This window comes from Mycothermus thermophilus (genome assembly GCF_041956435.1).
Source record: "Mycothermus thermophilus strain CBS 625.91 unplaced genomic scaffold VTJ04scaffold_3, whole genome shotgun sequence".
NCBI classification, from domain to species: Eukaryota; Fungi; Ascomycota; class Sordariomycetes; order Sordariales; family Chaetomiaceae; genus Mycothermus; species Mycothermus thermophilus.
In genome coordinates, this window is record NW_027191429.1 from 2,110,075 (window position 1) to 2,122,356 (window position 12,282).

General features: G+C 54.3%; 4 protein-coding genes across 4 annotated transcripts; 2 read left to right on the forward strand and 2 right to left on the reverse strand.

The window, feature by feature from the left end:
- Positions 1-817: 817 nt before the first annotated feature.
- VTJ04DRAFT_4872 (uncharacterized protein) lies at positions 818-3,671 on the forward strand (the record flags this gene model as incomplete). The annotated part of the gene is made up of 3 exons (XM_069362925.1): positions 818-890; positions 951-3,576; positions 3,638-3,671. The coding sequence occupies 3 exons, from the start codon at positions 818-820 to the stop codon at positions 3,669-3,671; spliced, it is 2,733 nt and encodes a 910-aa protein (XP_069219823.1).
- A 501-nt stretch (positions 3,672-4,172) lies between these two features.
- VTJ04DRAFT_4873 (uncharacterized protein) lies at positions 4,173-5,734 on the reverse strand (the record flags this gene model as incomplete). The annotated part of the gene is made up of 2 exons (XM_069362926.1): positions 4,173-5,383; positions 5,443-5,734. 2 exons carry the CDS (start codon positions 5,732-5,734, stop codon positions 4,173-4,175), a joined length of 1,503 nt encoding a protein of 500 aa, XP_069219824.1.
- A 1,116-nt stretch (positions 5,735-6,850) lies between these two features.
- Positions 6,851-8,755, forward strand: VTJ04DRAFT_4874 (uncharacterized protein; the record flags this gene model as incomplete). The annotated part of the gene is made up of 4 exons (XM_069362927.1): positions 6,851-6,897; positions 7,001-7,627; positions 7,706-8,231; positions 8,300-8,755. 4 exons carry the CDS (start codon positions 6,851-6,853, stop codon positions 8,753-8,755), a joined length of 1,656 nt encoding a protein of 551 aa, XP_069219825.1.
- Positions 8,756-9,279: 524 nt separating this feature from the next.
- Positions 9,280-10,406, reverse strand: VTJ04DRAFT_4875 (uncharacterized protein; the record flags this gene model as incomplete). The annotated part of the gene is made up of 4 exons (XM_069362928.1): positions 9,280-9,740; positions 9,836-9,879; positions 9,979-10,161; positions 10,240-10,406. 4 exons carry the CDS (start codon positions 10,404-10,406, stop codon positions 9,280-9,282), a joined length of 855 nt encoding a protein of 284 aa, XP_069219826.1.
- Between the last annotated feature and the right edge of the window lie 1,876 nt (positions 10,407-12,282).

The window sequence follows — 12,282 nt, forward strand, 5'->3', positions numbered from 1 at the left end:
GTCAGTATTGCGTCTGGTCTGCCTTGTGTGGCCGTATCGAAGGCGGCAGCCGATGTCGGGTGAAAAAGGGACTCGACCTGCCTCCATGTCGTGTTGTTGCGTTGTTGTTGCTGTTGCTATCGTGCTATAGTCTGCTGGACCAGAGGACTGAACGGATGTCCGGTACATCAGGTATGTCTTCATGTAATGAAGAGCAAGAATCAGCGAAAAACACTTCCCCCTGCCCAAACATTGATGAGTTCACTCCAAGGGCAAATCAGGAAAAAGAGGGATGAAGTGGGGGTGGTGTAGTCTGGCAGCAAGCAGTGCATCCATTGCTGGATTTGATAGACATTTATCTTGCAATTGGACCGGAGGCTGAGCAATCCAATGATGGAATAGATGGCCAATCTCCACAGAATTTTTTATTTTTTTTTTTTTCGTAGGGGAGATGTAGGAAATACTAATATGGAATACTTCCCTGACTGTTGCTCGGACAGGAGCTGGACATCAGGAAAGACAGCCAGGTCAGGGTTGGGGTTAAGTACAACGCCCCAGCCGCCTTCGTCATAACAGGCAGGCGGTGAACCTACCTGCTGGAGAGGCTGTCAATTCTGCCCATGCAATCAATTAAGCAGGCGCCAGGGGTAAGCGCGTTTTGGCACGCTTTTCGCGTCGTCACCGCGTTTTCCAGCAACTCCCCACTTTTTGCTCGGCGCCGCTCAAGCCCAACACCACCAAGTCAAGCACACTTCATCCCCGCCTCTGCTTTCGCTCAACATCTTCCTTCAACCCTTCCCTCATACATTCCCTCGTCCACTACAGCCATCGGCCCACCATGGATGCGCTGTTCCAACGAGACCAGGCCGCACGCGACCGTGTGCGCCAGGCCCAGGAGTTCCTTGATCCCCGTAATGCTCACCCCGCTTCGGAGCTGGAGGTGTAAATCCTTTGCTAACTTGTTGTCCCAGGCGACCCCCGCGCGCGGAGCTACCGGTCTGATATTATCTTGATGCTTCAGAAGAACGAACGCAGGCTTGTTGTTAATATCGACCACGTCCGCGAGTTCAATCCTGAGATCGCCGACGGTCTCTTGTACGAGCCGTTCGACTACACCCTTGCCTTCAACCAAGCCCTCAAGGAAATCGTCCAGTCACTACCACAGGCCCGCCCCGATCAGACAGATGCCGATGTCCTTTATTACTGTGCTTGGGCTGGCAGCTTTGGCCTCAATGCCTGCAACCCCCGGACCCTTTCGTCCCAACATCTCAACACCATGGTCTCGGTCGAAGGCATTGTTACCCGATGCTCGCTGATCCGGCCCAAAATTGTCAAGAGCGTCCATTACTCGGAGCAGGCCAACAAGTTCTTTTTTAAGGAGTACCGCGACCAGACAATGACCAAGGGCGTCACCACCAATAGCGTGTACCCCACAGAAGACCCAGAGGGCAATCCACTTACCACCGAGTATGGTCTTTGCACCTACCGAGATCACCAAACCATCTCAATTCAGGAGATGCCCGAGCGTGCCCCAGCTGGCCAGTTACCTCGCGGCGTCGATGTAATCCTCGATGACGACCTCGTCGACAAGGCCAAGCCAGGAGATCGCGTTCAGTTGGTCGGCATTTACCGCACCCTCGGCAACAGGAATACCAACCACAACAGCGCCCTGTTCAAGACGGTGCTGATAGCCAACAACGTCGTGCTGCTGTCCACAAAGTCAGGCGGCGGAGTCGCCACCGCAACCATCACCGACACCGATATTCGTAACATCAACAAGATCGCAAAGAAGCCAAAGCTCTTTGACCTGCTGTCCCAATCCCTAGCGCCGAGCATCTACGGTCACGAATACATCAAGAAGGCTATCCTGCTGATGCTCCTGGGCGGTATGGAGAAGAACCTTGAAAACGGTACTCACCTTCGTGGTGATATCAACATCCTAATGGTCGGCGACCCTTCAACTGCCAAATCGCAGCTCCTTCGTTTCGTCCTCAACACAGCCCCTTTGGCCATTGCCACTACGGGCCGCGGCTCGTCGGGTGTTGGTTTGACCGCCGCCGTGACTACGGATAAGGAGACAGGCGAGCGCCGTCTCGAGGCTGGTGCCATGGTTATGGCTGACCGTGGTGTGGTTTGCATCGACGAGTTCGACAAAATGTCAGATATTGATCGAGTTGCGATCCACGAAGTCATGGAGCAGCAGACTGTCACGATCGCCAAGGCTGGCATCCATACTTCGCTCAATGCCCGTTGCAGCGTCATCGCTGCGGCCAACCCCATCTTTGGGCAGTACGACACTCACAAGGACCCCCACAAGAATATCGCCCTGCCGGACTCCCTCCTGTCTCGTTTCGATCTCTTGTTCGTCGTGACCGATGACATCGAGGATACCCGCGATAGGCAGGTATCTGAGCATGTGTTGCGGATGCACAGGTATCGGCAGCCTGGCACAGAAGAGGGCGAACCTGTGCGCGAGAATACGGGCCAATCGCTCAACGTCGCACTCAGCAACCAGGCCGACTCCAACCAACCGACGGAAGTGTATGAGAAGTATGACGCCATGCTCCACGCCGGCGTCAAGGGCACTGGCCGCGGCTCCAACAAGAAACCCGAGGTCCTGAGCATTCCATTCATGAAGAAGTACATTCAGTACGCCAAGACCCGTATCAAACCTGTCTTGACTCAGGAGGCTGCGGACCGCATCGCCGAGATCTACGTCGGCCTTCGTAACGACGACATGGAGAGCAACCAGCGCAAGACCAGCCCGATGACGGTCCGTACCCTCGAGACCCTGATCCGTCTGGCCACAGCCCATGCCAAGTCGCGGCTTTCCAACCGGGTCGAGGAGCGAGATGCCCTTGCTGCAGAGTCCATCCTGCGTTTCGCCCTCTTCAAGGAGGTGGTCGAGGACGAGTCCCGCAAGAAGCGGCGCAAGACCCGTCCCGCCGACGACGAGGAGAGTGCCAGCAGCTCGGACGATGACGATGACTCGGACGGCGACATTCCGAATGGTACTCGTAGCAGCACCGCCCGTGCCAGCGCATCTCGCGCTACCCGTGCGTCTCAACGCTCTGCACGCCGGGGTGGCGGCACACAGGATGGTGCGAACGGCGCCAATGGAGATGATCAAGAAGAGGAGGAAGAGGAGGAGGAAGACCTTTACAATGCCACGCCAAGGCGCCAGACACGGACCACGCGCTCATCTGCCGCAGCGTCATCGTCTCAGCCATCCTTCGCCTCTTCCATCCCTGCCTCCCAGCTCCGCTCTCAGACGCAGACGCAATCCCAAGACGACGAAACACTCGCGAGTCGCACATCCAATCTCCGCGTTGCCGACCAAGATGCGGAGGGCGACGAGGATGAAGACATGGACGCCGACACCCAAGGCCAGCAAGCGGCTCGGATCAGCGAGCAACGCCTTGAGGTCTTCCGCCGCACTCTTGGACAGTTGCTCAACACTCCTCTGTTTGAAGACGAGTCGGCTGCTGTGGACGACCTGATCGAAGCCGTGAACGGCAAGGTGGGAGCAGCGGCGCGGTTCAGCCGTACGGAGGCCATTGAGGCGCTCAAGATCATGGATCAGCGGAACCAGATTATGTGAGTCTTGTCCCTTTGGACGTTTGATGTTTTGCGTGGATTACTGACGTGGCATCCTCAGGTTCTCGGATGGCGAATTCGTGTACAAGATTTGAGGTCTGGTGCGGGGGTGTTAGGTCGACCGGGATGGGATAGACGGTTCTACAAACTTGGTTATTGAATTGATGTCGAGTTATGTTGCGTAGCATGACGGGATGGGTAGGCAGGCTTGCGGCGGTATTGGTGATGAGGCGTTATTCTGCGGGATAGCATGGGCACATTCGATGTAACTGATGCTAAGGTCGATGCCGTACCACCTGGTGATCACGCTAATCATCACGCGGGTTCAAGTATCCAAAAGGATGGTCAATGGATTGTTAATTCCCACGTATTTCTGCTCCTGCTCGATCGTTACGAATACCGAGAAGCTATACCACATCGCCAGGGTGCCTGATCGAATCCACCCTCCATCCTAATGTTCTCCCACTCATCTTTCCACTGACCATCTTACGCCGTCCTGTTACCGTTTATCGAGCAATATCCATTGAATCATAACGACCAAAAAGAGCCGTTACCAAAAAGAATTAACCCCAAAATTCAACACCAAGACGAGAAATTTAAAGCCGCGCCTGATACTCTGCCAACCTTTCCTCTACCCTCACGCCGTTCCACCTCTCTTTCCCTTCCTCATCCACAGTCAAGACCGGGAAGCCGGTCTGCTCGATTGCGAAACTCGCAGCGACGTGGCCCCAGACGCACGCCTCCTCGATGGACTTCCCACGGGCAAGAGCCACGGCAAGGCCGCCCAGGAATGTGTTACCGCCGCCAGTCGGGTCCACCACCTTCTTTGAAGCGCTCTCCCCACCGCAAGGGTAACCGGACCCGTAGAAGGCAGGCAGCCAGCGACCAAGGCCTGGGTCCATCTCGATCTCTTCACGGGCGACACAGCCATCCTCATCGCGGAGGAGGCCGGCGAAGAGGGCCTCGAGGTCCATGTCCGGGCGCAGCGCGTGTTCCCTGCTCCGCTGAGGTTTCTTCTTCTTCGCGCTGGTGTTGCTATCATTACCATTACTATTCCCCACCATTTTCTTCTTCCTCCCGCCGTTGCGTGCGATATAGCAGCCCGCCTCCCCCGCGCGCACGACCAGCGTGTAACTCTGCAGGGGCATACTGGCGAGGAGCTGTTCCGCATAGTGCTCGACGGCGGCCGGGTTGGGGCGGCCGGTGGCGGGGTCGGTGGCGCCTTTATCATCGCCCATGAAGGAAGCCAACTCGGCGTGGTTGGGTGAGCACACGTCCACGAGCGGGAGCGTGTTAGTGCAGTTAAGCAGCTCGTCGGGGACGCACAGGTCGGGGACGGGTTCCCAGATGATCAGCGGGCGCGTGTACTCGGCGGCATCTGCGTTTGGGGTTTTGTCGAAGGCCTCACGGCGGCGAGATAGGAGCGAGTTCACCAACTCCTGACAACGGAGAGGGCTGCAGATTAGGTGGAAGGCTTTGGCTTGGAGTAAAGGAGGGGTAAGGTCCTCGACCGTAAGACGCTTTTTGGGGGTTGCATAGCGGAATGAACGGCGCTCAGTGGCATCATAGCCGTTCCAACCCCGGGTCGTGAGGCGGGAGAGGTTACGCCGGATCAGAGCTGATGTCTGCCAGTGGTTGATCTGGTCGGTCAGCTCCTGGGGAAAGTCTTTGCCCTGGTCAACGATCCAGCCGACGGTTCGTGACAAAGGGACCGGTGAGAAGAGACGAGCTCCCAAAGCCGAATATGTCCCAGCACCTCCGAGGATATTTAGGGCAGGAGGCTTGGGCGGAAGGAAGTCAATATCATCTAAACCGCAAGCATCAGCATCAACTCATCGTCGTTGTTTTCATAGTCCCATGACGAACCGATGATGAACATGCCCAGCGTCACGAAATCGATCTGCTGGGTTGCCGGGACATCTTGGACGATGTGGTCTGCGGTATCTTCTTCCTCGACCGCGGCGGCTCGACTTTCTGGCAGCATGTCCGAGTCTTTCCTGTGAGTGTCTTGCGGTTTCTTGGTCGGAACCGGCAATACGACGTCGGCGACAGCGGGGCCGTCCTTGGCATGATGCACGCGGTGGTTGACTGTGGATTGGGCCAAGAACCGGACCTGGGGCCGGTTGCGGGCCCGGACGCGGGCTGAAGGTAGGGGCATGTTGTCAGGACAAGAGGGCTGACAAGCCTCTTCGGGAGACAAGCCTGAACTGCCACGTTCCTGGAGTAGCTGATGTTGGGTGATGTCCGTTGAAGGTGTAGGTTGGTTTCCAAATGGCCAGGTCCCGCTGGCTGTCAGGGAGAGAAACCACCAAACTCAGGCAAGAGCACAATTGCCGTGTGTTGAACAGGTATATCAGCTCAGTCGAGAACTCTGCATCATCTGGGAGGAAGCGAAAAATCGTCCTCGGGGGTTCTCAAGAAACAAAAAGACGGGATAGCCGGCCAGATATGGGCACAGGAAATGTGGACATAAGAGAAGCCGTTCGCCACGGCAATGTGTTGTTGATTATGTGTCGAGCCTCCAGTCGTTGGAGCATTCAACGTGACAGAGATTCGAATTCATGGTGCAGCTCGGGGCAGCTGAAAGCGTCGAAAAAGATGCAGCCAGCCAGTCGAGCCAGCGCGGGCCTCACACGGCATCTTGTCCAGCTGGAAGAGTTGGATCTGATCGAACCTGGTCTCTTGTGCGGCGATAGCAGAGATATGCGGAGACCTTGATATCAGACGCGGCCCAACCTCACCATGTCAGTTCGTCGAGTCCAAACACCGTCGATCTGACTGGAATCCTCAGCCTCCAGCTGTCCATGAAGGAGGTAAAGGCCGGTTTGTCTTTGGAATCCCAGGATTCTACTCCGTAGGATCCATAGTTATTGCGCGTCGCGGGGTGAATTGCAGCCTGACCCGGACAGAGTCTCAAGCCACCGAGGCCCCACCATTGGTGCATCTCCTGGACTTGCGCCCCACTCTCATCCAAGCTCGCGGAGAAGCTGCTGCTGCTGCGGATTCAGGGGTGTTGATGTTCTGACTTCAACCCGATTTGCCGTTTCAGCTTCTGCCCATCATCAACTCATCAACCGGGCGTGGTTGATGCGGTCTTGTTCTTGAGTTCTTCTATCCGTCAAGCGTCAAGCAGGCATTATCGAACCTGAATCACCTATATTTCCCTTCTTCTCCGGAACCGAAAGACCCTCCGACCTTTGGGCCCGTCCCCTGACTGCATCCAACGTCAATACACACTTCTCTGTTCAACCTCACCACCTCCGCCTTGCCCACCATGGCGACGACGAATCAAATGCACAACTTGACAACCCTAATCAAGAGGTGTGTAACGGAATTTGGCTGGACCAAGGAAAACTCTATCATCTCGGTGCTCCCCGGCTCCTCCAACCCCCAGATCGCTGACGACAACCCCTCTCTTGCCCAGGCTTGAGGCTGCTACGTCTCGCCTCGAAGACATTGCCCAGTCTGCCTTCGAACTGCCCCAGTCCGCCACCGCAGCAATCCAGCAGACCGCTGCCCCGGCTGGTTCACAAATCCCGCCTTCCACATCTCCGGCCCCGCCCCAAACCGCCATCGGGCCAGCTCCTCCTACTGCTGTTGCTGCGCCTCCTCCCCCTCCCCCCGAGCCGGTGCCCGAGTCCATTGAGGAGTTTGATAACCTCATCAACCAGTCACTCGACATATGGGTCAAACTCAGCAAGGAAATTGGCGGTGTGGTCGCTACCCAGGCTGACAAGGTCCTTGAGGCCTTTAAGGAGGAGCGCAAGTTCCTCCTGATCACTACTAAGGCCAAGAAGCCGGGCACGAACGGCGCCGATATGTCGCTGTTCCAGGACCTCCTCAAACCTCTCAGTAACCTCATAACGGATGCTATAGGTATCAAGGATGCGAACCGCGGCGATCCGCTCTTCAACAACCTTGCCACTGTCGCCGACAGCCTGATGGCTTTGAGTTGGGTCACCGTCGACCTGAAACCATACAAACACGTCGAGGAAAGCCTCGCTGCAGCCCAGTTTTATGGGAACAAAGTCTTGACGGCGAACAAGAACAAGTAAGCAGGCCCTGTCGCATTCAATCCTCTCCTAGACTTTCGGTTTGTGGTGGCTCTAACAATCATGGGCGATCGCAGAGACGAGAAGCAAGTTTCTTGGGTTAAGGCCTTCTATCAAGTGCTCCGCGACCTCACTGAGTACGTCAAGACGTATTTCCCCAACGGAAATCCCTGGAATCCTCAGGGCGTGTCTGCAGCCGAAGCTGCAAAGGCTGTGAATGCCGCCGCCTCGACGACATCCGCGCCTCCGGCCCCGACCCGAGGGGCGGGCGGCCCTCCTCCTCCTCCTCCGCCGCCGCCGCCGGGCCCCCCACCGGTCCTTAAGATCAATGAGGTTCCTCCAACACCCAACACCCCCAGCGGCTTCGGTGCCGTCTTCTCAGAGCTCAACAAGGGCGAGGCTGTAACGAAGGGCCTTCGGAAGGTGGATAAGTCCGAAATGACGCACAAGAACCCCTCCCTCCGCGCTGGGTCAACTGTGCCCGACAAGTCCCCGTCGACCCGTGGACGGAGCCCAGCACCGCCGCACACAAAGCCCAAGCCCGAGAGCATGAGGGTTAAGAAGCCGCCGAAGAAGGAGCTTGAAGGCAATAAGTGGACGATTGTAGGTTTCTTGGCGGCAATTGCGAACCATTTCAACTAGGAGTTGATGATTCTAACAGCCTCTCCCAGGAAAACTACGACAAACCTGATGCTCCGATCGAGATTGAAGTCTCACTCTCCCAGTCCATTCTCATCTCCAAGTGCACCAATACTACCATTATCCTGCGCGGCAAGGCCAACGCAGTGACGGTTGAGAATACTACTCGCCTGTCGCTCGTCGTCGAATCCCTCGTTTCTACCGTTGACGTGGTCAAGTCGGCCAACTTTGCCCTCCAAGTCCTGGAAACCATCCCCACCATCATGCTCGACCAGGTCGATGGTGCCCAAATCTACCTCAGCAAGGAATCCAGCTCCGCTCGCGTCTACTCGAGCAAGTCGGCGGGCATCAATCTCAACGTCCTGGCTCCCAATCCGGACGGTGGCGACGAGGACTACCGCGAGCTGCCGCTCCCCAGCCAGATTTGCTCATGGTGGGACCCAGAGAAGGGCGATATTGTCAACGAAATCGTCTCCCATGCTGGTTGATCCTCTCTCCATGACAGACTCGTCACCCCTCCTTCGCCTTCTGGAAGCATCAGAGCCCGAAAGCACAGCAAAAAGATACCTGGTTTTGTGCTTACTTGGAGAATGCCGTTGTTGGATTGCTGACTGGCCGCAAAGTGGCGAGGTGGGTAAGTGGTTGAGCCATGGCTTGAGGTAGCATATAGACAGGAAATGAAAAGAAGTCCACACCAGAGTTGGGATCCTTTTGCACTTGATCATCGGGCCCAGGTAGCCCAGTTGCCTGGAGCGAGTCTTCGTGAGGGTTGCGTGATAGTGAATGTGTTTATGGCGTAAAACCACCCTCTTGACAACCTTGTTGATCTCTTCGAAGCTCAATATCAGGAGACAGCGAAGCTCTGGACCCACTAACAGTCCATGGCAGTACATACAAGAACATAGGATATGAACAACACAGCCTCAGTCTCAGCAATATTACCTTGAGGAATTGGATAATGAACACGACACGGCAGCCACAATGCCACATCATTAATTTTGACACAATTTGTCTATGGTTCAATGGCTATATTCACTGGCAGTCCTGCCCCGGCCTTGAGCATCTGGTATACCCAGGTCAGCTCCAAGGTCAACCAGCGCTTTTGAGTCGTCATGCTGGTTTCAGGGCGATCAACCTCCAACCGCACGTCGTCTGCATCTTTGAATGCTGTATCTTTGATTATTTGGAGTTGCTGCAACTCCCGCTGGAAAACCCCCTCCGTCAAATAATCATGACCCCAGATCCTGAGCCAAATCCCTCCATTCTCTACACCCTTGAATGAGCCATACATAACCTCTTGGAGGCACCGGATCGAGTTTTTAATGGCCTCATGCATGTCGCCTGGAATTAAAGTCACGCACGGAGTATATCTGATGGACATTTGTCGGAGGTTTGTGGCAAGTGTGCAGACGCTGGTAAGCTCCGACAAGGCATTATTGATGCCCTCCGGGACAACCTCCTCAACAAAGTACTCTGTGATGAGATGGTTGAAAACGATGCATTGATTAGCTGGAAGCAATGTAACCAATTTGAGGAGCTTAGGAGATGGATTGGTTGCCATAGCATACCAATGCTTCGAATCGAAGAGGCGTTGTGGCCGATTCTTCGGAGCCTGGATCATTTCAACAAGCACAAGGGAATCCTCTCAGCATCTGTCTGGCTGCGGATCACAAACCCAAGACGACATCAAGGTGGCGGATGTACAACATACCAATCTAGCATCGGACTCCGGGATGGAAGATCCGGGGGATTAAATCCATCCATCACAGAATAAAAACGAAAGGTATTGCGGCTGTACAATCGAGACGTTGCCTCATTCGAAACAAGTTTGTTCACGAGAAGCGAGCTGATGCCAATCCTGGCCTTTCCGATCCAAACCAGCCTGCTGAGGCACCTAAGCAAACAGGGTACAACTTTTAGACATTGAAGCAACATATGATGTTTTCAATGTTGGGCCGGTTCGTTCTATTACCATTGTGAATGCAGGGATATCACCGATCCGATGGGCAATACCAGGTCGTAGATCATCACCCGAATCTCGGATGGCAGTGCCAGGAAGTGGCTGAACTTGGTAGCCGGCGCAAGTGTTCCGCCGTCTGCCTCCGGGCCCTCCGTCGCCGGCGGGTAGGCAGCAGACATACCAGCAATGTCGCGCTTGATAGAATGAACCAATATGGGAGGGAAGTACGTGGAATGGTTTCAAGTGTAATCTTGACAAAGAGGGGGTCGCTTCCAATGTTGCTGAGAAAGTCGGTCGCTAGAAGTCGGTCACATTATTACCCCCGCTCGAGCTGCATCCTCCCCGCTTCCAAGCACCCCTGCAATGAGAGGCACCTCCAGTCCCTTCAACCACAGACCTTCGCGAAAGTTGTGAGGATTTGTCCCGGCTCTACTCCTAGACAACGTCTTGAATGGAGACAATTTTTCCTGATCAAGCTGTAAGTTACCGTGTGCTCCGTGAAGTCAACCTGGCACTCCATAACAAACACACTGAAGAATTGGCAGTTCGAGAAGTATTAATTATTGAGTACGCGTCAGTTCCCAGACCAAAATAAAGACAAAGGACCGATAGAGCAATATAGCTTGGCCGGAGGAACAGAGTTGAGTGGTTGTAGATGAGAGAACGAAAGAGAGAGCCATGAACAGGCCTTGGCTTTATTGAAGTGATTCACAAAAGATTCAAAGATTTGTAACAGAAATACCCAGAGCAAACCAAGGAGCAGACTAAGTGTGTAGGATCCCCATGGATAGGGACGGGAAGCCAAAGGGACGGTTTGTTTCTATAGAATAGTTTGGCCGAGAGGTACAAAGGACCTGGTCATGATTGGTATCAATCGAGTCCACTCAAGCCTCAACACAATTGTCTTTAACAAAGTTGACCTATCATACAATAAACTCTAAATTAACATGTCATCAGCTTACCACCCTAGGCGCTCTGGATACCACCCAGTTCCTCAGCGATAAACAACCAACTTGCTCTTGTGACTAATTAACAACTAGATCGGTAAAGATATCCTCTTCAACAGAGCAATGGTCAGAAATGTTGTCATCATCAACTATAAAGTTGCGAGTTCCCTCCGACTCTTCTCCCCAAATTTTAATAACAAATCCAACGCCTCACTCTCAACACACAATCTTCCTTTCAAGTCTTCGGCTATTACCCAGAGTCCCATCCCATTATCTCAATTCCAACAGCAACCATGAAGCTCTCTCTGGTCCTCGTCTTTGTTGCCAGCCTTATCTCCGGTTCCAGCGCGGGTTGCATCTACGACTGCGGCCAGAGGTGCGGGTCCTGCGGCAACCCTAGTAATCGCGAGTGTTGGAGTCGTTGCCTGGGGACTCTCTGCCCCGAGTAAGTTCTCCCAGTGTCTGGTAATCTCCATTGAGGACAGGCGACTGACGCATACATTTCTCATAACAGGAAAGGGATTTACAAGGTGTGCTAAAGGTGGCCAAGGGATCCTGTCTGCTGAGCCGGAAGGTGAAGGCATTTTTTGGGAGATGGGACATGATGGCGACTCAAGATCAACTTCACTCTCGTTGTCATTTTCTTCCTCATGATGTGCTTCGTACGAGCTAGTTGTGATTAGGACTGTAAATTCAATGGGACTTGGACATGAGGTTAAGAACATCACCCTCCGCGTGATGTTCGAACACCAAATGTTTAGTATTATTAGCAATGGAATGAACCTGCCTTGTCAAGAAGTGAACATTCTGGGAACACATCCAGCACCACAGCGAACCAGCACCAAAGCAACAACCCTCAGTTGCTCGCATAGATTCCATCTCATTGTCTTGGGAGAGAAGTATTTTTGTACAACAGCACAACTCATTCCCATCCTCAACCCCATCCTTCTCGTCATCGTCCTTATGCGCCACGACACATCTCCGCGCCGGAAGACGCCAGTACACCACCTCCTCCGGGTCCCTGGGCTTCTTATCCTGCAGAAGCTTCTTGACATGATTTGCAAGTTTGCTAGCTCCAGGGCCCAGTTGATGGGTGCTACATGGTACT